At 31.7% G+C, this 25,832-nt stretch overlaps 2 protein-coding genes across 3 annotated transcripts in view; one reads left to right on the top strand and one right to left on the bottom strand.

Moving 5' to 3' along the window:
* Positions 1-1,278: 1,278 nt before the first annotated feature.
* LOC127704687 (ATP-dependent RNA helicase DDX55-like) lies at positions 1,279-22,404 on the bottom strand. The gene is made up of 5 exons (XM_052208821.1): positions 21,989-22,404; positions 16,963-17,447; positions 8,048-8,622; positions 5,939-6,200; positions 1,279-1,407 (listed from the first exon to the last, which is right to left on the bottom strand). The coding sequence occupies exons 1-5, from the start codon at positions 22,374-22,376 to the stop codon at positions 1,351-1,353; spliced, it is 1,767 nt and encodes a 588-aa protein (XP_052064781.1). The 5' UTR covers positions 22,377-22,404; the 3' UTR covers positions 1,279-1,350.
* A 78-nt stretch (positions 22,405-22,482) lies between these two features.
* Positions 22,483-25,832, top strand: part of LOC127706473 (histone-lysine N-methyltransferase SETDB1-like) — a 95,358-nt gene continuing 92,008 nt past the window's right edge. For both annotated transcript variants that reach the window (XM_052211120.1, XM_052211118.1), the window contains exon 1: positions 22,483-22,544. The gene's annotated coding sequence lies outside the window, so the exon portion shown is untranslated. The remainder of the gene's footprint in view (positions 22,545-25,832) is intronic.

The raw sequence follows: 25,832 nt of genomic DNA, 5'->3' as shown, positions 1-25,832 counted from the left end.
AAACCAGATCTTGCGAAGTACCATTTTTTAAGTCTTAGATTTGACTTGCGGCTTAATGACATTGCAAATTTATATAAGGACCTAAAGTGGACACAAAAATAATTTGGATGCAGCAAATTTTGAAAAAAAAAAAAAAACAAAGGTTATCGTGAGTTACTGTTTAGTTAGCATAATTTCAATAGTTTAATTAACTTAGCACTACATATATTTTAACTAATTTTAAATATTTCAAACATTTTTTTAGATTATAAATTTATTTCGATTTTAATTCGTCTTGAAGAGCTTGCTGTACTGCCGGTTACGGCCTGACTCCATTTCTGAGTCACTGACCCGGATAACTCTTGCAGTGTAGTTGATCTTCTTAACAATATTTTATTGAGCCGTCTTGAAGAGCCTGCTGTACTGCCGGTTACGGCCTGACTCCATTTCTGAGTCACTGACCCGGATAACTACAGGTAAATGAAGTTACAGGTGTCTTATTACCTTTCACCTGGCATTGCTAGGTGTGAACATTTAATTAATTAAACAACAGCCCCCAATAAATGTTGACAAAACATGGGTTGAAAGTAATAAAAGTGATATTTGAAGACCCCCTTCAACAATAAAAAATTTCCTGTCAATTCAACTGTGAGACAAAATTCTTCTTCATGCAGGAAATGTAAAGTTTGAAGGACATTTACTCTAATTGCTTCTGTAATCTATGGTTTCAAGCAAAATGAAAAACCTAAAGGCCCTATTTGGAACTTCTATACTATAATAGATGACAACAACAAAACCAGTGCAAAATGTAATGATTGCAATGCTATAGTCAGGGCAAAAGCACCAAGACTTCTTTTTTATCTTTTACTTTAATATTTGTACTAATACATCAATCTATACCACTGTTTATTAAGAATTTACAATAAAACAATAATGAGTACATTTAAAATGACTTTAAAACTTGCATTATTTCATTAATATCCGTAATCGACCAAGTAGAGAGTGGTAGTTATAGTAATGTCCACTCAAAATTTCAATTGACCAGTATTTTTACCAGTATTTGCCAGTATTTCCCAGTATTTACCGATATTTACTGCCGGCATGGTGAATACTAGTATTGACCGCTTTTTTGCCAACCTTGTCTATGAGGGAACACATTCAAGGGAAATGGTTTCTTATAACATGTAGACATTTTTTTTCCATATTCAAATATAAAATACCATAAACATGATAAATAACTTAATTTTAATTTAACATGTAGACATTTTTTTTCCATATTCAAATATAAAATACCATAAACATGATAAATAACTTAATTTTAATTTAATTTTAATATACATGATATATTGTCTATAATTTTCTTTCTTTCTTTCATTCATCATCATCAGATAAATCCATGAATTCTTTATCAAACTGCTCCACAGAAACCTGAAATAAAGAAATGTTAATGTTTAATCTGTCTATAAAATAAATCATTAAAACTCTCCATTGTATGATAAGACTCAATTTATAAAAACATTACAACAATGTACTAGCAGAAACCAATTGGGGATAGATCTTGAATGAAATTTTCAAATTTTAAAAGTAGAACGCAATTCTAAGACTTTTCATATAAATACAGAAAATTATAACATGTATGTCATATGTGGACCTTTTAAAGCTTGCTACCCTGTATGGGTTTTGATCGTTGTTGAAAGCTGTACAGTTACCAATACTTGCTTAAATCTGCTTTTAATGGTCTCTGTTGGATAGTTGTCTCATAGGCAACTATATACCACATCTCTTTACTTTATATACAATGGCTAGGTAGTAGTGTCATGTTATGATTTGTCAAAACTTGAACAGAAATTGTGATTGCATTTCAAACTGTTACAAAATATTCAATAATCATTGCTCTTAAAATTGGACCAAAGTTAATTCAATTAACAGTCAGGGGACTTACTTAAATGAGTGATTTTCTAAATCACTGATTCTAGTAACATTATGTCCATAAAGGTTGGAAGTAAGAGTTGTCTTTCTTTAATAATCACCTATTTAAGTAGTACAAATTAATCACTAGAATAAGTGATTTAATTTTATTGTAGCTTTAAATATAGAATACTAATGATCCAGGGACTAATTATGTTGCTAAAATTATCAGAACCAACATCTGTGTTGATAGGATGACCAGGTCATGTCAGGTGATGACCTTGTATTAAATCTAGGATAATGACATAAAAATCACTTGTTGAAGTATCATACCTCAATTTCCTTCCAAAAAATCACTTCTTTTAAGTATCATTATTTTAATAACCCCCACTAATTTCAACACCCCCGAACAGTGAAATTTTGATCGCGAACAGTAGAATTTTATTACATAATCTATAAGATGAAACCTTGAATTTTATAGGAAAAATACTCCCACTACTGGGAAAAATCTGTTAAGAAAGTATCAGTTCATTATGTAAGCCATTTTTATAGCATTTTTTCAACTAAAATAGAATTTGCAGCTAAATGATTGCATCAAAGGCATAAACCTTGCTGCTTAAATAAAGCAAAAGTTCATTTTTTTCAATTTTACTAATGAAAAGATATTATCTTAACCTATGTGTTTAAAATTTTGGTAAAACTACAAAATCACAATTTGTGACAAAACTTTGAATTTGCTACTTAAATAAGTGATTTAAAAATCACTTATTTCAATAAGTCCCCTGACTGATTAAGAGTTAAAATAAATGGGGAATGTGTCCATTGGACACAGATGATGCCCCCGCTTGAATATAGCATTATACAGGGACATATCTCAAGAATGATAAAAGTGAGGCTACCCAAATTCATACTTGATCTGAGTTTTGTGGTAATAAGCATTGTGTATAAAGTTTCATAACATTTGGTTGAGGCAAACTTAAGTTACAGAACGGAAACGAAAAATTCAGCAATTTTTCCATTTGTAAAGGGGCGTAACTCTAGAACGGTAAAAGTGACGCTACCCAAATTCAAACTTGATTTGTGTTTTGTGATAATAAGCATTGTGTATAAGTTTCATAACATTTGGTTGAGGCAAACTCAAGTTAGTGAACGGAAACAAAATTCAGCAATTTTTCCATTTGTTAAGGGGCATAACTCTAGAAAAGTAAAAGTTATGCCCCCCGAATTCAAACTTGATCTGTGTTTTGTAGTTATAAGCATTGTGTATAAGTTTCATAACATTTGGTTGAGGCAAACTCAAGTTAGAGAACAGAAACGAAAAATTCAGCAATTTTTCCATTTGTAAAGGGGCATAACTCTTGAAAGGTAAAAGTGACGCCACCCAAATTCATACTTGATCTGTGTTTTGTGGTAATTAGCATTGTGTACAAGTTTCATAACATTTGGTTGAGGCAAACTAAAGTTAGAGAAAGGAAACCAATTTTGGTACATACGGATGGATGGACGGACGGAATTACAGACGGACAAGGGTAAAACTTAATGCCCCCTCCACTATGGCGGGGGCATGAAAATAAATGCCACCTCTGCTACGGCGGGGGCATAAAAATACTGAAGACGAGAAAATATTACAATGTATGCATTAAAAACAAGGTGAATGAAATCTCCTTCAGTATCCATGAAGAAAAGCAGTTTAATACAAAACAGCTTACTTCTTGATCTGCAAATGTAAAAATATCACTTTTTATCAATTCTCTGGATCATGCATGCATGAATTCCTACAAAAACACATTACACTTGAAAACACAATGTTTAAGGCTGGACTGCTTTGTCTTTCAGACACAACACCTTATTTCTACCTATCAATTGAAGGATGAAGTAAAACAAGAAAACGTCTGGAAACAAAATATGAAAAACTAATTGATTGACAAAAAGAAAACCTATACATGTATTCCCCTTACAGTCAATTTCCTAATGCATGCAGAGAAAGAGTTTGGTTGGCTTGCTTGCCTTGCTTGCTTTGTTTGTATTAATGTTTGCTCAAGCATTGTAATTAAGATTGACATCTGCAAACAATATCATTAGGCAGAGTTAAACCTGTAGGTAAATTTGATTATTTGATAATGTCCAATCAAATTTAAATATAATCATTAATGTATACAAGTTAAACTCTGCCTATTTATATTGTTTTCAGATGTCAATCTTAATAACAATGCTTGAGCAAATACAAGGTCATGTTAGCAAATACAAGGTCATGTTTTCCTTTAACTGTTTATGACGTCTTTACACTAAATCCATTGTATGTTGGGTGTGTACTGATTGATAATTTAGTCTTAGATGCATGATTTTTTTATAAGTTGTTATTGGCTTTGAACTAGCTGTCAGTAACTGTGAGTACTCTCAGATCTTTACTCAGTGTCTTTTTGTTGTTATGATGTACAAGTACCCGGCCACGTCCACTCTGTCTTATTGTTAGATGTATTTCTATTTGTATCCATCTGATGAGTTAACCCTTTTTCAACTGATTTTTATAGTTTGTTCTTACATTGTATGTTGTACTGTTACACCACTGTCCCAGGTTAGGGGGAGGGTTGGGATCCCGCTAACATGTTTAGCCCCACCACATTCTGTATGTATGTGCCTGTCCTAAGTCAGGAGCCTGTAATTCAGTGGTTGTCGTTTGTTGCTGTGTAACATATTTGTTTTTTTGTTCATTTTTTTGTGCATTAATTAGGCTGTTAGTTTTCTTGTTTGAATTGTTTCACATTTGTGATTTTGGGGCCTTTTATAGCTGACTATGCGGTATTATTATTGAAGGCCGTACAGTGACCTATAGCTGTTAATTTCTGTGTCATTTGGTCTCTTGTGAAGAGTTGTCTCATTGGCAATCATACCACATCTTCTTTTTTTATATGAATACAAACAAAGCAAGCAAGGCAAGCAAGCCAACCAAACTCTTAATCTGCATGCATTAGGAAATTGACTCTAAAAAGTTTCCACTTTTCTAGTAGAATAAAAGTATAGCAAATTTGATTTAGCATATTCAAGAGTTTAAAATGGCAAGTTGACCCATATAAAACATGAAGGTGTTAATTTGGCCCTAAATATTGTTCTTTGTAATATCATATGTAATAAACAGATGACACAGATATGTCTGGCCTGCTGGCATTAAATCAGAAAACGAAATTTGATGGACAGCAACATAGCTAATTAATTCAAAGTCGCTGGACTAGTTAGTGAGCAGGCCCTTGAAATGGTTGACAAACTGAGATGTACAGACAGCAATGTAACTTTATAGAAAATATTGTTGTCTATTATAAGCTGTTCCTATCAAACTAGTTTCAACAGAAAACATGGAAAACTTAACATTGAAAATTGTTAATTAATTGAAAGTTACAGGACCATGATCTAGGGGGCAGGGCCTCAAAATAGTCCCAAAACTGATATATACTGATAGTAACGCAACTTCATATAAATATTGTTCATCTATTCCCATCAAACTGATTAAAGAACATGAAGAAGAAAACTTAACATTGAAAAATGCTAATTAATTCAAAGTCACTGGACCATGGGCTAGGGGCAGGGCCTCAAAATAGTCATGAAACTCATATCTGCTGATAGTAATGCAACTACATACAAAATATTATTGATCTTTCATAAGTAGTTCCCTTCAAAGTAACTAAAGCAGTAAACTCGACAATTGTTGATGCCCTCGCAGTAAAAGCAATCCCTGTCTCTTGCTTTCTGCGACAAGTCGCAGAGGAGACAAAAATGTATATTTACATTCTTAAAGATGAAACTTTAGATAAATTACCGGGGTAGTCCCTTTGTATGTCTGGGTTTTTATTTGTTTTAAGAATCTTAACATCTTCAAAAGTATGATATTTTACAGGATTTGCCTGTTTCCTACTGAAAAACATTGGCTAAACCCTTTGACAAAAATAAGTCTGTTATTCAAAGATATACATGGGCCAGATACACATTCTAACAAAAAATTTATTGTGGTCCATGCATGTGGCCAATGTTGTTTTAATTAAACCCTCATAAACTTTACCTTTCCCTTCTTGAGCTTTTTTAGCATTTTAAAATCTTGTTCTAAATCATCATCATCGTTATCCTCTTCAACTTCTACAGACTTGTCTAATTTCCTTTTTTGATTTTTTGTTTTTACATCTTTTCTTTGTTTCTTTTTGTCTTTCTGGTTCTTCTTGTCTGACCATGCCTCTGATCTTGGAGGTCGTGACTTGTGTTTTTTCTTTGACCCTTCTATGCCTTTGGTTATATTCTGCTTTCTTATTTTTTCTCTAGTTTTGTCCCTTAAAATAATTTAAATGGTTTATTTAATTCAAAGTGCTTGTAAGCACTGAAGGGTAAAGATTGCTTTAATTTATCAGTGGGAAGTAAAATCAAATATTGCATTGTATAAAGCATACTGGATAAAGGAAGATAACTCCATTTTTTTAAAGATGACTTAACAATGACATCATTAATATTCTTAGAACTGATATTAGATTCCTGCAACTTGCAAAAGTTATGTTATTTCTTGACAAATATAACATCATTTTGTGACTTGAATATCTGAGCATATATTTCATTGATAAATTTCTGGAAATTTTCATGGGTAGGATGTATAGATATAGATTCTTACATTGATACCAGTGGATTATCGGATTTATCCAATCGAGATAGTTAAATTATCAATTTTAAAGTCCGAGCCTCGGCGAGGACTTTAAAATTCATAATCTAACTATCGAGATTGGATAAATCCGATAATCCACGAGTAACTATGTAAGAATCTGTTTCTCTAATGATTAATAAATAAATTTTCATTTTTTGTTAAACGAAAGTCCCCTTCGAGTGCCTTCCACATTCCCCGAAGTTGTCAATTTCATTAACACCTGTTGGCATATTTTGATACATCCAGTGTGCTGATAAAGGTTATGACCCTTAAATTCATCCAATCATCTTCTGAGATCAACGGCATCCACACGTTGATTAAATTTTTTTATACAATGGGTTCGGAAAGGGATAAATTTCCTTAGAATTAGAGAAAATGTTATAATCAATGCTCTTTATATATTGCGTATCTCAAAGGTAGTGATAAACCTTGGATGATTTAGATATCAAGTCAGTACCATAGAGTTTTGATTGCATTTCATGCAATCTTTACCCAATAAAATATGTAACATGTTTTCCTATTTTTTCTGTTTATTTCTTATTGAAAAATTACAACTGCTACTATTAAATGTAGAAGAATTTCTATAATATGTATTATAATACATGTATTTTTTCCAAAAGAACAACAACATTACACACATCACATACATGACATATGTGAATGTTTAATGAATTTTTTACTAAAACACAGAACTGTGTATGGGTCCAGTGCCCATTATGCCCATTACCCATCTTATCCATGAAAAAAAATAAAATCAAATAAATGGGGAATGTGTCCATGGGACACAGATGATGCCCCCGCTTGCATAAAACGTTATAAAGGGACATAACTCAAGAACGATAAAACTGATGCTACCCAAATTGGTACTTGATCTGAGTATTGTAGTAATAAGCATTGTGTATAAGTTTCATAACATTTGGTTGAGGCAAACTAAAGTTAGAGAACGGAAACCAATTTCAGGACATAGTGGGGAAATAAAAATAACACTCCTCCACCACAATTTGCCCACACACAAATGAATAAATGTTACCACAGTGTCTAATTCATCAATTACCAAAGAACAACATGAACAACACCCACTTTAAAATGTTCAAATTTAATCTAAACCAATTCAAACTTTTACATTTTTGAAAGCAACTTACATGTATCAACTCTTATTACCAAGTTTTACAATGAGGGGTACATGTACATGCATGCAGTACATAATACTCTTTGCTTTCATAATTGACTTTAGACTTGATTCAAACTTTTATAAAGCAATGTAAAGCATTAGTATGTACATCTCTGAATCTTCTAAATTTACCTTACCTAATTTGTTCATATATATAATGCATTTTAACTATGCACATGATGTATGAAATGTAATTAAAAGAAAAATATATTTAAAGGCCAAATAAAAAAGCGCTCTTTAAGTTGTCCTTATTGGCAAGATGTCAAAACATTTATGGCGTAGACTGAAATTCTAACGTTATATCATGTATATACCTGTAAGGAATTGCAGATAAATCCACCTCAATCGGTTGAAAATTTTCTACCACTTTTCCTTTCAATTCAGGCATTTTAGGGATTTTCAAAAGTCCAAAACCTGTCGCTAATTTTCCAAAGTCCAATAATTTCACCCGAAAAATCATACTACATTCATGTTTAATGTATGACTGGACAAAAGACACAAAAGCTCTTGCACCCTTTTCAAATATAGCTCTGTCTTTTAATGCCAAGTTTTGCAATTTCGGTAAATAGTTATTTACATCGTTCTTCTTTGTCAAAGGTCTTAAAAACACTTTCTGATTTATTTCAATGAATTTCACATAAGTTTCCTCTGCCGGTAATAAGAAGACGAGAGCAGTTCCAATATTTCCAATTCTAGCAGTTCTTCCACATCGGTGAACGAAAGATTCTGCTGACTTTGGAGGGTCATACTGTATAACCCAATTGACATCTGGAATATCTATTCCACGTGCCATGACGTCTGTACATACTAAAAGTCCACTTTCTAATTTTCTGAATTTTTCCATTATCTTGTTTCTTTTTTGTTTCAGTTTACCATGGATACTCAAGACCTGGAAAAAAAAACATGGCTGTTGGTTTATGTTTGAATTGTTTTGTCATGTTTGTACCTTTTATAGCTGACTAATAATATCATTGACAAATGGTTGCAAGAAATGAATGATGGTAATTTAAACCTAGCAATTTTATTAGATTTTAAAAAAGCTTTTGATTTGGTAGATCATGACATTCTTTGTTTAAAGCTTGAAATTTATGGATTTAGTGAGGCTACTGTTAGTTTTTTCAAGTCATACCTGAATAACAGAAAACAGCAGGTAAACATTTGTAATGTTTACTCTGAACAACAACATGTAAAATTTGGTGTCCCCCAAGGTTCTATACTTGGTCCTCTATTGTTTGTGCTATTTATAAACGACCTTCCCTTATGCATTGAAAATTGTGAAACAGACCTATATGCTGATGACACCACTCTTCATAAATCAGGGAAAAACATAGAAAATATACATGATGATGTTCAAGAAGATTTATACAGGGTTGAAGAGTGGTGCAAAATGAATAACATGTTCATTAATGCAAATAAAACAAAATGTTTGGTTACTGGAACAAAGCAGAAACTATCAATTCAGACTTATCAACCAAACTTAATAATAGATTCAAAAGTATTACAAAATTCTTCATGTGAAAAATTATTAGGTGTTAAAATTGACAGCACACTTAACTGGAGAAATCAAATTGACCAAGTTTGTGCTAATATATCATCCAGAATATACCTCCTTTCTAAAATAAAGAAATTTTTAGATATAAATGCAAGGAAAACATATTACAATGGGTATATTCTGCCCCTGATTGACTACTGCTGTATTATTTGGGGTGAATGTAAAAATGAAGGGATAGCAAGAATTTTAAAACTCCAAAAAAGGGCAGCAAGATTAATTCTAGATGCAGTTCCTTTATCCCCCTCAGCCCCCTTATTTAAAGAACTTGGGTGGATGACAGTTGACAATAGAATAAAATACCACAAATATTTACTTCTATTTAAATGTATGCGTATGGAAGCACCAATGTACCTAGTTCAAAAGTTTAAACTGAAATCAGATAATAATCCTTACTCCCTGAGAGGCGTCACTCAAGGTAATCTGATAGTTCCTAAGCCAAAAGCTGAGCTATTTAAGAAATCTTTTGTTTATTCTGGATCAGTGTTATGGAATGGACTACCAAACAAAATGCGTAAAGCTCAAAACACTTATACTTTTAAACAAAGTATCAAGAAGTACTTAACACAGTCCTGATAAGATTATGTTTTCTACAATGTATTTGTATATTCTTTTATTTATATTTGTATTTGATTTTTTGACTACATGTACATCTTGAACAGCCTTATATCTTATCATGTTAGTAATATTACATTGAACTAATTGACTGTAAATTAACTATGTGTAAATATCTGTTTTTTTATTGTATTGTAATTTGTATGTGAGGGCCTCAGGGAAGATTAGTTTATTGTAACTAACTGAGTTTACCCTCTTTAAATAAAGAATTTATTATTATTATTATTATTATTACTATCAGTCAGGGGTAATACTTATACAAGCCCTGTTTATTTACTTGAAAATATAAGTAATATTTACTTGCAATGTATGAATTTTTTTGTCATATTTGGTACCTTTTATAGCTGACTATCAGTCAGGAGTAATACTTACATGTATACAAGCCCTGTTTATTTACTTGAAAATGTAAGTAATATTTACTTGCAAAATATTAATTTGTAAGATTTTAATTTTTGTTTCAGGGTTCAAATAATCTCCCCTTAATCCTCTCCAAACATTTACTTGTAAATGCAAGTAATTCTTTTTATAACCTCATAAATTCTTAAGTTGTGGGAGGTAAAAACATGCCTAAACAATATTTTTCTGGTTTGATAAGGATTTTTTATTAGAGATCAACCTTTTACCTAAAGAACTAAACAAAGAAATCTGACTATTGCGCACGGATGTTTGAGTAACTGTGCAAGGCCTTCAAAAATTGCTTCCTATAGGCTTGTAAATACAAAATGTAAGCAGTATTTTGAAGATAACAGACAATTGAGATTTTCATTGTCCATGAGATTTTACTTTTGTGAATAATAAAGACAACTATTGAAATGATTAAGATGATTAATGACAGACAATTAAATGCTCTATTAGAGCAATGTGACAAGAGAAATTAAACACTCTATTAGAGCAATGTAGTCAAGAGAAATTAAACATTCTATTAGAGCAATGAAGTCAAGAGAAATTAAACACTCTATTAGAGCAATGTGACAAGAGAAATTGAACACTCTATTAGAGCAATGAAGTCAAGAGAAATTAAACACTCTATTAGAGCAATGTAGTCAAGAGAAATTAAACATTCTATTAGAGCAATGTGACAAGAGAAATTGAACACTCTATTAGAGCAATGAAGTCAAGAGAAATTAAACATTCTATTAGAGCAATGTGACAAGAGAAATTGAACACTCTATTAGAGCAATGTAGTCAAGAGAAATTAAATATTCTATTAGAGCAATGTGACAAGAGAAATTGAACACTCTATTAGAGCAATGTAGTCAAGAGAAATTAAACATTCTATTAGAACAATGTAGTCAAGAGAAATTAAACACACTATTAGAGCAATGTAGTCAAGAGAAATTAAACACACTATTAGAGCAATGTAGTCAAGAGAAATTAAACACTCTATTAGAGCAATGTAGTCAAGAGAAATTAAACATTCTATTAGAGCAATGTGACAAGAGAAATTGAACACTCTATTAGAGCAATGAAGTCAAGAGAAATTAAACATTCTATTAGAACAATGTAGTCAAGAGGAATTAAACACACTATTAGAGCAATGTAGTCAAGAGAAATTAAACACACTATTAGAGCAATGTAGTCAAGAGAAATTAAACACTCTATTAGAGCAATGTAGTCAAGAGAAATTAAACATTCTATTAGAGCAATGTAGTCAAGAGAAATTAAACACTCTATTAGAGCAATGTAGTCAAGAGAAATTAAATATTCTATTAGAACAATGAAGTCAAGAGAAATTAAGCACCCTATTAGAGCAATGTAGTCAAGAGAAATTAAACATTCTATAAGAGCAATGAAGTCAAGAGAAATTAAACATTCTATTAGAGCAATGTGACAAGAGAAATTGAACACTCTATTAGAGCAATGTAGTCAAGAGAAATTAAACATTCTATTAGAACAATGTAGTCAAGAGAAATTAAACACACTATTAGAGCAATGTAGTCAAGAGAAATTAAACACTCTATTAGAGCAATGTAGTCAAGAGAAATTAACCATTCTATTAGAGCAATGTAGTCAATAGAAATTAAACACACTATTAGAGCAATGTAGTCAAGAGAAATTAAACACTCTATTAGAGCAATGTAGTCAAGAGAAATTAAACATTTTATTAGAGCAATGTGACAAGAGAAATTGAACACTCTATTAGAGCAATGAAGTCAAGAGAAATTAAACATTCTATTAGAACAATGTAGTCAAGAGAAATTAAACACACTATTAGAGCAATGTAGTCAAGAGAAATTAAACACACTATTAGAGCAATGTAGTCAAGAGAAATTAAACACTCTATTAGAGCAATGTAGTCAAGAGAAATTAAACATTCTATTAGAGCAATGTAGTCAAGAGAAATTAAACATTCTATTAGAGCAATGTAGTCAAGAGAAATTAAATATTCTATTAGAACAATGAAGTCAAGAGAAATTAAGCACTCTATTAGAGCAATGTAGTCAAGAGAAATTAAACATTCTATTAGAACAATGTAGTCAAGAGAAATTAAACACTCTATTAGAGCAATGTAGTCAAGAGAAATTAAATATTCTATTAGAACAATGAAGTCAAGAGAAATTAAGCACTCTATTAGAGCAATGTAGTCAAGAGAAATTAAACATTCTATTAGAGCAATGAAGTCAAGAGAAATTAAACACTCTATTAGAGCAATGTGACAAGAGAAATTAAACTCTCTATTAGAGCAATGTAGTCAAAAGAAATTAAACACTCTATTAGAGCAATGTAGTCAAGAGAAATTAAACACTCTATTAGAGCAATGTGACAAGAGAAATTAAACATTCTATTAGAGCAATGTAGTCAAGAGAAATTAAACACTCTATTAGAGCAATGAAGTCAAGAAAAATTAAACATTCTATTAGAGCAATGTAGTCAAGAGAAATTAAACACTCTATTAGAGCAATGTAGTCAAGAGAAATTAAACACTCTATTAGAGCAATGTAGTCAAGAGAAATTAAACATTTTATTAGAGCAATGTAGTCAAGAGAAATTAAACACTCTATTAGAGCAATGTAGTCAAGAGAAATTAAACATTCTATTAGAACAATGAAGTCAAGAGAAAATAAACATTCTATTAGAGCAATGTAGTCAAGAGAAATTAAACACTTTATAAGAGCAATGTAGTTAAGAGAAATTAAACACTCTATTAGAGCAATGTAGTTAAGAGAAATTAAATTCTATAAGAGCAATGTAGTCAAGAGAAATTAAACACTCTATTAGAGCAATGTAGTCAAGAGAAATTAATCACTCTTTTAGAGCAATGAAGTCAAGAGAAATTAAACACTCTATTAGAGCAATGTGACAAGAGAAATTAAACTCTCTATTAGAGCAATGTAGTCAAAAGAAATTAAACACTCTATTAGAGCAATGTAGTCAAGAGAAATTAAACACTCTATTAGAGCAATGTGACAAGAGAAATTAAACATTCTATTAGAGCAATGTAGTCAAGAGAAATTAAACACTCTATTAGAGCAATGAAGTCAAGAAAAATTAAACATTCTATTAGAGCAATGTAGTCAAGAGAAATTAAACACTCTATTAGAGCAATGTAGTCAAGAGAAATTAAACACTCTATTAGAGCAATGTAGTCAAGAGAAATTAAACATTCTATTAGAGCAATGTAGTCAAGAGAAATTAAACACTCTATTAGAGCAATGTAGTCAAGAGAAATTAAACATTCTATTAGAACAATGAAGTCAAGAGAAAATAAACATTCTATTAGAGCAATGTAGTCAAGAGAAATTAAACACTTTATAAGAGCAATGTAGTTAAGAGAAATTAAACACTCTATTAGAGCAATGTAGTTAAGAGAAATTAAATTCTATAAGAGCAATGTAGTCAAGAGAAATTAAACACTCTATTAGAGCAATGTAGTCAAGAGAAATTAATCACTCTTTTAGAGCAATGAAGTCAAGAGAAATTAAACACTCTATTAGAGCAATGTGACAAGAGAAATTAAACATTCTATTAGAGCAATGTAGTCAAAAGAAATTAAACACTCTATTAGAGCAATGTAGTCAAGAGAAATTAAACACTCTATTAGAGCAATGTGACAAGAGAAATTAAACATTCTATTAGAGCAATGTAGTCAAAAGAAATTAAACACTCTATTAGAGCAATGTAGTCAAGAGAAATTAAACACTCTATTAGAGCAATGCGACAAGAGAAATTAAACATTCTATTAGAGCAATGTAGTCAAGAGAAATTAAACACTCTATTAGAGCAATGAAGTCAAGAAAAATTAAACATTCTATTAGAGCAATGTAGTCAAGAGAAATTAAACACTCTATTAGAGCAATGTAGTCAAGAGAAATTATACACTCTATTAGAGCAATGTAGTCAAGAGAAATTAAACATTCTATTAGAGCAATGTAGTCAAGAGAAATTAAACACTCTATTAGAGCAATGTAGTCAAGAGAAATTAAACATTCTATTAGAACAATGAAGTCAAGAGAAAATAAACATTCTATTAGAGCAATGTAGTCAAGAGAAATTAAACATTCTATTAGAACAATGTAGTCAAGAGAAATTAAACACACTATTAGTGCAATGTAGTCAAGAGAAATTAAACACACTATTAGAGCAATGTAGTCAAGAGAAATTAAACACTCTATTAGAGCAATGTAGTCAAGAGAAATTAATCACTCTTTTAGAGAAATGAAGTCAAGAGAAATAGAAGAAAAGAAGTAAATAAGCCTTTTTTACTGGTATAATTACAAAAAATGTATGCAAAACAAAATCTGAATATATGTAGGGGACATAACTCTATGCTGGTAAGCTGCTTCATTGGCAATCAAACCATATCTCCTTATTTTATAATGTACATGTAGATCTGATTAAATTCATTAGAGTTATTGGAATTGTTTTCCAAAATGAAAATTAAAGTTGATATACAATGTACCACAGCCTGCTTGACCCCAAAAATTAAACCGAAGATTTCTCTTAATTGAATAGCCCAAATTGTCAAAAAAATTATACAATATCAGGAATACAGTGTATATAATATTATAATAAAAACAGAAATAAAAGAAGAATGTGTCTGAGGACACGAATGTGGTATTGTTCACTTTTTTTTAACAAAGAATTGTATATTCATAATATTGTTAAATAAACACACTTAAGATACTAAATAAAAAACAATGTCAATCATGTCATTATAAACAAGCATTCTGAGAGTATTGCATGACAATACATAGTCCCCTACCGGTTAAAAATTCATTGTACTGGAACAAAATGTTTAACTTGATCTATAACTTGTCATGGTGTAAACTACATGTATATAACAAATATCAAGTCAATATCTTCAAGCATGACAAAAAAAAGTGTGGAAAACTGATTATTTGAGTGAATTTTTAAGTCCAAGGACCATAACTCTGCACAAAATCTTCAGACCAGAACAAAATTCAAACTTGATCTGTAACTTGTCAAGATAAAACTATATACCAATTTTTAACCCTATATCTTCAAGCATGACGAAAAAAAGTGCGGAAAACAGATTATTTGAGTGAATTTTCTAAGTCCAAGGACCACAACTCTGAACAAAATCATCAGACCAGAACAAAATTCGAACTTAATCTGTAACTGGTCATGATAAAACTATTTATACCAATTATTAAATCCATATCTTCATGCATGACGAAAAAAAGTATGGAAAACTGATTATTTGAATGAATTTTCTAAGTCCAAGGACCATAACTCTGGACAAAATCATCAGACCCTAACAATAATTGACTTGATTTGTAACTTTTCATGATAAAACTATACACCAAATATCAAATCCATATCTTCAAGCATAAAGAAAATAAAATGCTTCTCTGAGCGCAGCCTGATATGACGGCCGAGGTCGAACCCTAAACAGTTGGGGCAAATTTGGACACAATATTCAAGCTTGATACTGTCAGAATTTGGATTGTGATCAAATTTTGAAAAAAAAATTGGAAAAAAAAAATCCCCCCCAAAAAAACTTTTTGAACCCTCCCCCCCCCCCCCCCCTTGGAGCAATTACCCCCAAACTCAATCCCAGCCTTCCCTTTATAGTATAGAACCTTGTAGTACAATTTTAGAGAGATCCATACACTTAAACACAAGTTATAGTCTGGAAACTAGAAACATGCTTGTTTTTGGCCCCTAATTCCTAAACTGTTGGTACCATAACCCCTAAAATCAATCCCAATTACCCCCAAACTCAATCACAGCCTTCCCTTTGGGATATGGAACCTTGTAGTACAATGTCAGAAAGATCCATACACTTACACACAAGTTATTGTCCAGAAACTACAAAAATGCTTGTTTTTGGCCCCTAATTCCTAAACTGTTGGTACCATAACCCCTAAAATCAATCCCAACCTTCCTTTTGTGGTATTAAACCTTCTTGTAAAATTTCATAGAGATCCATTCACTTAAACTAAAGTTATTGTCCGGAAACCAAATGTGTCTTTGGACGACGACGACAACTCAGGCGATGACGACATCATAGCATTATGCGAACCCCAAAAAATTTTTGCGGTCGTATAAAAAGTGTGAAAAACTGATTTGACAGACTGATGGATGGACAGACAGACAGACAGATGGACAGAGTGCAAAACCTAAAGTCCCCTTCGACTTCATCGGTAGGGGACTAACAAGGAAAGGTCCCAATATTGTTATAAAAACATATTCCTAAGAAAGCACTATCAAGTATCATGACTATATCCGCCTATATTATCATGATTATATCCACCTATATTATCATGACTATATCCGCCTATATTATCATGACTATATCCGCCTATATTATCATGATTATATCCACCTATATTATCATGACTATATCCGCCTATATTTTCATGACTATATCCACCTATATTATCATGACTTTATCCGCCTATATTATCATGACTATATCCGCCTACATTATCATGACTATATCCACCTATATTATCATGATTTATATCCCATGCAATATCTAATATACATCATTCTGGTGTATATTGTAAATGTATAACATTCAAATATCTCTTGTGTTAAAATAGCATCAACTTGCAAGTGTGACCTTTAGCTTGAAGTATATATTGCAGCTATAGTTACCTGGTGATTTTTCAGGATAGCCTGCAGGCACTTTGAGAAATATTCAACACCAGCACATGTACTGAAAAACACCATTACTTTTTCTATCCGATGACACTGAATAAAGTTGACAAGTTGATTCAGTTTTTCATCACTGTCTACAATCATGTAAAGATTTTGTAATGAAGATGGCGTGCGTTGATCTACAACATCTTCTGCTGACTTTTTCTCTTTCACATTAATTCGTACAGGATTCCGAAGACCTGCTCTTATCAACTTTTCAACTTCATCTGTTTGAGTTGCTGAGAATAAACCAGTTCTTCTTTGCTTTGGAAGATAGCGTAATATTGTATTTATACTGGTTTCAAATCCCATATCAAGTAACATATCTGCTTCATCAAGTACTAAAACCTCAAGGGACTTAACTCTTCCTGCAAGATTGCATTGGTTGATATTCTTTTCTAGCATTGCTTCTAGCCTACCAGGTGTTGCTATAATTATGTGTCCTGAAAAAAGTTATACTTAAATTACAAAGTTGCACACTAATGCAAAGTATGTTTAAAACAAAACGTAGCAATTTAAAAAAAAATAGTGTTGGGAATTGACCAGAAAATATGTAACTGAATACGGTAATTGGATTAATGAAACAGTTTCCTCTGATTTGATTTCATATAATAATTGATTTATAATTTATATACAAATATAAATGTAGGAATTTAGTATCACACTTTCCCTTAACTTCTACTTATGCATGTCATATTCATGATATTTACATGTAGTATTGTACTAAAATTACTAAAGCATACAGATGATAAAATAAAAGAGTACTGTATGTCAAAAAAATGTGTATATGTGTTCCTGACCACATCAGTATTTAAACCTATGATAACTGTTAAAATACAGTAAATTTCATAAGTTATAATAACCATCAGCCATGTCGATTACTCTGCCATATCATCATGATAAAATTCATTGAATAAAGTAAACATTGATTTCAGAGTGACTCCCTCCCCCCAATCACTAACATTCCTGCTGGTATTAAATATGATGTCCTATCCTCTGACATCAGCAGCTGTACTGTAAATCATAAATTTGGAGATTTCATACAGCAGTTATAAGGCCTAAAAAATGTTACCCCAGAGTGTGTTCCCTTTAACATGCTGAAAAATTTGGGTCAGTATAAGAAGGTAGTCAAATAATTTTATTTTTTAAAAACATTTAAACTGGTATAAACAAACTAAATAGTGCTTGTAAAAACTTAAAGTGATTAAAAAAATCTCAGTTGGTAGGGCTAGCAGAAACACATGTAATTTTCTTAAGCCTATAAACAATGTAGGAAGACATTTCTTGTGCAAGGGTCAAAGACAATTTGTTAAGAAATCCAACCCTGATAAATATTAGCAAAGTTTGTTGTGACAATATATAATAACAATAAAACCTAAAGAGGGTCTAATTTAATGGGGTCTTTTTTCTCTGAATTCTTTAATTTTTAGGTCACTTATCTATCTTCTTTAAACTATTTTGTCCATTGTTCTCTTATCTTTAAATTTTAGCACCCAATTATTCTGTATTTTTTTTTTTTTTGCCAATATTTCTCTATTCTGACCCTCATAAAAGAATTACACGATACATTTTATTTCCATCAAGCAGACATACAAGAAATTGGTGTAAAGTTTGAACATAATCACAACATTTAATATGACTGATCTAAATTGCAGTTTTAGAATATTTACTTTAGCATTGTTTAGCAAGTTTAGACATGTTAGGCAGTCAGAGATATAACTCTATAGGGTTATTACAGAAAATAACTTGCGTGTGTTATTACAGATACTTTCATGAGTTGTCTACTCTTTATTCCTTAAATTTTCAAAATCTGTAATAATATATGTTTGTTATTTGTAAAATAAATCAAAAATATTTCAATTTATAGTGGGCTCTAGGGAACTCTAAAGACTTTGCGCAGAAACTAAATGCATAGCCTTGATAACTAATTTTTTAATTAAATTAATACATTTTTGATTAACCATGGTAAATCAATGAGAAGAGGCTTTTAAGGGATAAACTAAGCTGTAATAACAAGGCTTAGTTATTAAAGGAATGTAACTTATTATATGAGGCACTTGGGAATTACTGGGAAGCTTGCGCAGAACTTCATTACATGCTCTGGTCATTATTTCTTACAATAAATTAAAATACATTGTAATTAAGCATGATTTATGTCTGAGCAAATGCTTTGGAGTGATATAGAGAAGCTGTGATAACACCCTTTAGTTATTCCAGGCATATTTTTTCTGTAATAACATAGGTGTACTATGCAAGATTGGCAAACTGTTATATCTTTCTATAGTTAAGTATACATAAAGACAATAGTAATATCAATAGAACTTGTATACATTTTAACTAAACTAATGATGTATATTGTCCCTTTGAAACATGTAACATACATATGTTATCACAGTTCTTTGATTTTTTAGTCCACAATAACAAATGTATGTTATTTTTCTGTAATAACCCTATAGAGTTATATCCCTGACTGTTAGGGGTCCACACCCACAGGTGATTGTAGAATAGACCAGACCCCCTTTTTTCTATACAGCAGAACCTTGTTGTGTCAACCTCAGTTGTATCGAAAACTCAGATAAGTCGAGGTATTTGTCAGTCATGGAAAAATTCCTGTTTGTTTGATACATTTCGAACTCTGATGGTTAGATGGTTCTTCTTGGTTGATTGAAAATCTCTGTAAGCTCAAGTATATTTCAGAGTCCCTTAACAGAAAAATGCATTTAAATTAACTCTGATGTGTCAAAGTTTGAAGAACAAGAAAATTTGGAAGGAAAATACAAACTTTTTTTAATTTCAAAATTCTGATTCAAAGAATGAAATGGTATGTTTTTATTGTGCACCTAAATGAGATTCCTTAGTTACATTTGTAATTCTAGGTAGATACATTCGTTTGTATAACAACCAGAATAACATACATGTAAAACTTCTTGTTTGCCAACACCTATTATGTTTGACCATGCAGATGTTTGTGGAACACATATTACCTGACAGTCAGGGGTACTACTTGTAAAAGTAATTTTTATTTACTTGAAGAAGTAAATATTAATATACTTATATAATTTAATTTGTAGGATACTTATACAAGTGTATTTTATTTACTTGTATAGGTAAATTATTTTTTGGCCTAATTATGTCCCTTAGACACTAAATTTTTTTTACTTATACAAGTAAAAAAGTCATCCTATCTTCTTTTCTTAAATTCTTAGACTTCTTTGCTCTAACAGAATTTTGAATTGTCTGTCCTTTGCAGATGTCATTACTAATCATTTAAGTGTAATTTCATGGACAATGAAAATCTCATTTGTCTGTTATCTTCAGAACACTGCTCATTTACAAGCCCCCAAGGAGCAATTTTTGAAGGCCTTGCGCATATACTTAAGGTCTTTGCGCAAACAGTTTCTTTGTTGAATTAATGAGATGAAACATTGAAATCTTATTAAAAATTATGAGCTAACCTGAGAAAAATTGTTAAAGGCATGATTTTACATCTCAAAACTTCCGAATTTTTGTGGGATTGTAAAAATAATTTTACTTATACAAGTAAATTTTTGAGAAAATTAAGGGGAGATTATTCAAACATTATAATTAACTTATATAAGTATATTTTATTTACTTATTCAAGTAAATAAAGATTACTTGTACATGTAGTACCCCTGACTGCCTGAGATAATCATGGAAAGAATTATTAGACAAAAACCAAGAAAATCCATTAAAGATGAAAGAATCATTAAACTTATAAAAGTAATTTTAAATGATTAAGACTCCATTTTAACAGATAGTGGCAAAGGAAAGACGGCAATACATGTATACTATCGTATTCTATATTTTCTAATTATATAATCTTTGTAAACAACTGACATGTACAATTAATTCTGTTTTTTTTTAAGAAATAATTTTTTTTTTAATTCTACATGAACACTAAGATATGTTACCCCCTTTAACATACCAGGTTAAGAATACACGTTGAAACATTGAAATGGAGAAAGCATGATGTAGCTCATGACCTAGGATGAGTATGGTTGGATCCCTTTGTATTCACTTATCGAGGTTCACCTGTATATATATATATATTTTGATGTATTCTTTAATATGTAAACTTATCTAATGTGCTCTTGCACTTATCCATACTATATATATTACAATAACAGTAGTTTATATATGATGCATTGCGTACAGTGTTCGAGCTTGAATCTCAGGGCAGATGGGTGCTAGTTGTCTGAAAGGGCACTTTAGCGTTATAACCCAGATTTTAAGGGCAATGTTGGACAGTGTATAAATTACCTTGAATATTGCTAGGCTCAGCTGGAGAACATTTAGTTGTATTTAAACCATATTCAGAAATTTATGTGTTCTTGATGTTGGTTCCAGTAAGAATTTTTTTTTATCAAATTATCATACCATGAAGCAAATTAAAGCATATCATTTTGATGTTAATCTAAACAAACTTGTACATTTGGTAAGGAAAATAATCATCAGAAATTTCAATGTTTTATAACTTATACCAAAATAAAGAAGAAGTTTTGAAAGATGAAGTTATACATGCAAAATTGAATGTTTATTAATAATTCAATGAAAAATAAGTAAAAACTATTAAAGAATATTTAATAAAAAAATTAAAGTATCTTGTTTTACCATGTTTACATTAGTCATTTCAGGGCCATTTAGTTTTAAAGCTGACTATGCGGTATGAGCTTTGCTCATTGTTGAAGGCTGTACGGTGACCTATAGTTGTTAATTTCTGTGTCATTTTGTCTCTTGTGGAGAGTTGTCTCTGTGTCATTTGGTCTCTTGTGGAGGGTTGTCTCATTGGCAATCATACCACATCTTCTTATTTTTATATATAAAGAAAAAAGGGGGTCCATTCCATAAGAACCTGTGTCCCAACCAATATAGAGCTTATCTAACTGTAACCCATACCTCACCCTAACCATAATGTTCATGGACCCCTAAAGTAAAAGCTGGCCAACTATTTTAAGTAAATTGCCTCCATTTTCCTTCAAAGCCTCTATCATTTTGTCTTGGTTCTTTCCTCCTATGATTAGAGCAGATGTCATTCCAGGAAATTTTTTTAAAAACTCTGACAAAACTTCATATATTTGGCATGCTAATTCCCTGGTAGGTGTAATTATAATTGCTCCAACTTCATGTTTTGAAAGAGGTTCTTTCTTGTTCAACATTTCAAGAACAGGTATAAGAAAAGCCAATGTTTTGCCACTTCCAGTGACTGCCTCCGCGGCTACATCTTTGTTTTTCATGAATAATGGAATGCATGCTGACTGAACAGGGGTTGGCTCTTCGAAATTAAGTTCTTTTAAAATGTTACAGATCGGTAACGAAAGACTGATTGACAAATTTTTCCACGTGCCAGCCATTTTAACTGGTACCTTTGACTGCCACCAAAAGAGCATAACGAATAAACATCGTGGAATATAATAAACCAGTCAGGCTCGACTCTTCTTACCTTCGTTGGGAAGAGTTCGTTACAAACAATGCAAGACAAGAAAATATGCACGCCGAATTGACTGCTTCATAGTTAACGTGTAAGTCGTGTATGCATAATTATTTAAAGTTAATGAAGGGTTAAACTAACATTTGAACTAATATTAATAGCGACTTAAAACATAAAAATTGGAAAAGCTCATAAAATTATGTGAAGCAGTTAGAATCCTAGTCCAAATAATTATGACGTCTTGGAAGGCAATTTTAAATTTTTGCTTTGACGCCTTGGTCGATGTAAGGCGTCAAAGAAAAATATAATAGCCTTTCAAGATGTCATAATTATTTGGACTATTAGAATCCGAGACTGGCAACATGTACAAGTGAGAGGTTAATTAAAAAGATACATTTCCTATATTGTTAAAAAAATCAGCGCATGTAATTAAGCAGTTAGAATCAGAGACATATATACAAAAATACATAATAAATAATAATTAGTTGTTTGCTACAGTTACCCCAGCTATTGTTTAATCCACATATGAGGATAAAAAAAAATAATCATTGTACAGTCAGGGGACTTATTGAAATAAGTGATTTTTAAATCACTTATTTAAGTAGCAAATTCGAAGTTTTGTCACAAATTGTGATTTTGTAGTTTTACCAAAATTTTAAACACATAGGTTTAGATAATATCTTTTCATTAGTAAAATTGAAAAAAATGAACTTTTTGCTTCTTTTAAGCAGCAAGGTTTATGCCTTTGATGCAATCATTAAGCTGCAAATTCTATTTTAGTTGAAAAAATGCTATAAAAATGGCTTTACATTATAATGAACTGAAACTTTCTTAGCAGATTTTTCCCAGCAGTGGGATTATTTTTCCTGTAAAATTCAAGGTTTCATCTTATAGATTATGTAATAAAATTCTACTGTTCGCGATCAAAATTTCACTGTTCGGGGGTGTTGAAATTAGTGGGGGTTATTAAAATAATGATACTTAAAGAAGTGATTTTTTTGGAAGGAAATTGAGGTATGATACTTAAACAAGTGATTTTTTGTTGAGCCTGCGACTTTTGTCGCAGAAAGCTCGACATACATGACATAGGGATAGTGATCCGGCGGCGGCGGTGGCTACGGCAGCGGCGGCGTTAGCTAACTTCTTAAAAGCTTTATATTTTAGAAGGTAGAAGATCTGGATGCTTCATACTTTGTATATGGATGCCTCATGTTACGAAGTTTCCGTCAGTCACATGTCCAATGTCCTTGACCTCATTTTCATGGTTCAGTGACTACTTGAAAAAAAAAGTTCAGATTTTTTGTAATGTTAAATTCTCTCTTATTATAAGTAATAGGATAACTATATTTGGTATGTGCGTACCTTGCAAGGTCCTCATGCCCGTCAGACAGTTTTCACTTGACCTCGACCTCATTTCATGGATCAGTGAGCAAGGTTAAGTTTTGGTGGTCAAGTCCATATCTCAGATACTATAAGCAATAGGTCTAGTATATTCGGTGTATGGAAGGACTGTAAGGTGTACATGTCCAACTGGCAGGTGTCATCTGACCTTGACCTCATTTTCATGGTTCAGTGGTTACAGTTAAGTTTTTGTGTTTTGGTCTGTTTTTCTTATACTGTATGCAATAGGTCTAATATATTTGGTGTATGGAATGATTGTAAGGTGTACATGTCTAGCTGGCAGGTGTCATCTGACCTTGACCTCATTTTCATGGTTCAGTGGTCAAAGTTAAGTTTTTGAGTTTTGGTCTTTTTTTCTAATACTATATATGCAATAGTTCAACTATATTTAGTGTATGGAAATATTTTATGATCTATATGTCAGTCACGCAGGTTTTATTTGACCGTGACCTCATTTTCAAGGATCATTGCTCAGTGTTAAGTTTTTGTGTTTTGGTCTGTTTTTCTTAAACTATAAGCAATAGGTCAACTATATTTGTTGTATGGAAGATTTGTTAGCTGTACATGCCTGCCTTGCATGGTTTATCTGACCTTGACCTCATTTTCATGGTTCATTGGTCAATGTTTAGTTTACTTGGTTAATGTTAAGTTTATGTGGCAGTTGTAATAAAGCTTTATATTTAGGACTATCAGCATAATATCAATGATTAGTAAAGAAGGCAAGACATTTCAGCGTGTGCACTCTTGTATGTCATTATCCTGGATTTAGTACAAGGTTATCCCCTGACATGACCTGGTCATCCTATCAACACAGATGGTGGTTCTGATCATTTTAGCAACATTATTAGTCCCTGGATCATTAGTATTCTATATTTAAAGCTACAATAAAATTAAATCACTTAGTCTAGTGATTAATTTGTACTACTTAAATTGGTGATTATTAAAGAAAGACAACTCTTACTTCCAACCTTTATGGACACAATGTTACTTGAATCAGTGATTTAGAAAATCACTCATTTAAGTAAGTCCCCTGACTGTTGTAATTAAAATTGTTTTTTTCTGTATTTACAGTCTACTTATATATACAACGAATAACGCTAGCACCAGTTTTGTATGTTTACTAGCAATGTACAGTTGTTATGAATGGAAGTTACTTGTTAATATAAGTTCCAGTATTATCATAGGGGAATCACAGGGGTGCTCTGGGATGATGTTTGTAAATAGTATAATCATCTATATCCCCTGTATCATTAGCATGCCTTCTTTCTTTTTCCCATCACATGTTAAGATAGTGGCACACAAGCAGACCAGTGAAATTGAATTTAAGAAACGATTTCGTCCTTTTAAGTCCCCCAAGGACGTTGAACTACATTTTGAACTTGGATGAACTCCCAGCGTAATGCATTGCGGGGGACATGGAAATATCGGGCGTCCGTCTGTACGGTCTTGTTAGCGCTCTCATGGGTACAATTCTTGCCAGATTTTTATAAAACTTATACTATAGGTTAATGTCAGCAATATCTCGGACAAGTTTTATAATGTGGCCGATCGACTTTTTTTAAAAGAGTTGTGCCCCTTGGAAATGTTAAATTTATGGAAAATGGTCTCGTTAGCGCTCTCACTGGTACAATTCTTGCCAAATTTTTATAAAACTTATACTATAGGTTAATATCAGGAATATCTCGGACAAGTTCTATAATGGTGGCCGATCGACTTTTTAGTCCCCTACCGATGAAGTCGAAGGGGATTTTAGGTTTACACTCCGTCCGTCTGTCCATCTGTCAGTCTGGCAAATCAGCTTTCCACACTTTTTTTTTTTCGTTCTTGAAGATATTGATTTGATATTTGGTATATAGTTTTATCATGACAAGTTATAGATCAAGTTCGAATTTTGTTCCGGTCTGATGATTTAGTCCAGAGTTATGGACCATAACTCTGGACCATATCTAATGTTAGAGTACTATGTTAAACCATATTT

The sequence above is a fragment of the Mytilus californianus genome, unplaced genomic scaffold (genome assembly GCF_021869535.1).
Source record: "Mytilus californianus isolate M0D057914Y unplaced genomic scaffold, xbMytCali1.0.p SCAF_6, whole genome shotgun sequence".
NCBI classification, from domain to species: Eukaryota; Metazoa; Mollusca; class Bivalvia; order Mytilida; family Mytilidae; genus Mytilus; species Mytilus californianus.
The sequence above is the reverse complement of the archived record's forward strand: the minus strand, read 5'-3'. Positions and strand labels throughout refer to the sequence as shown.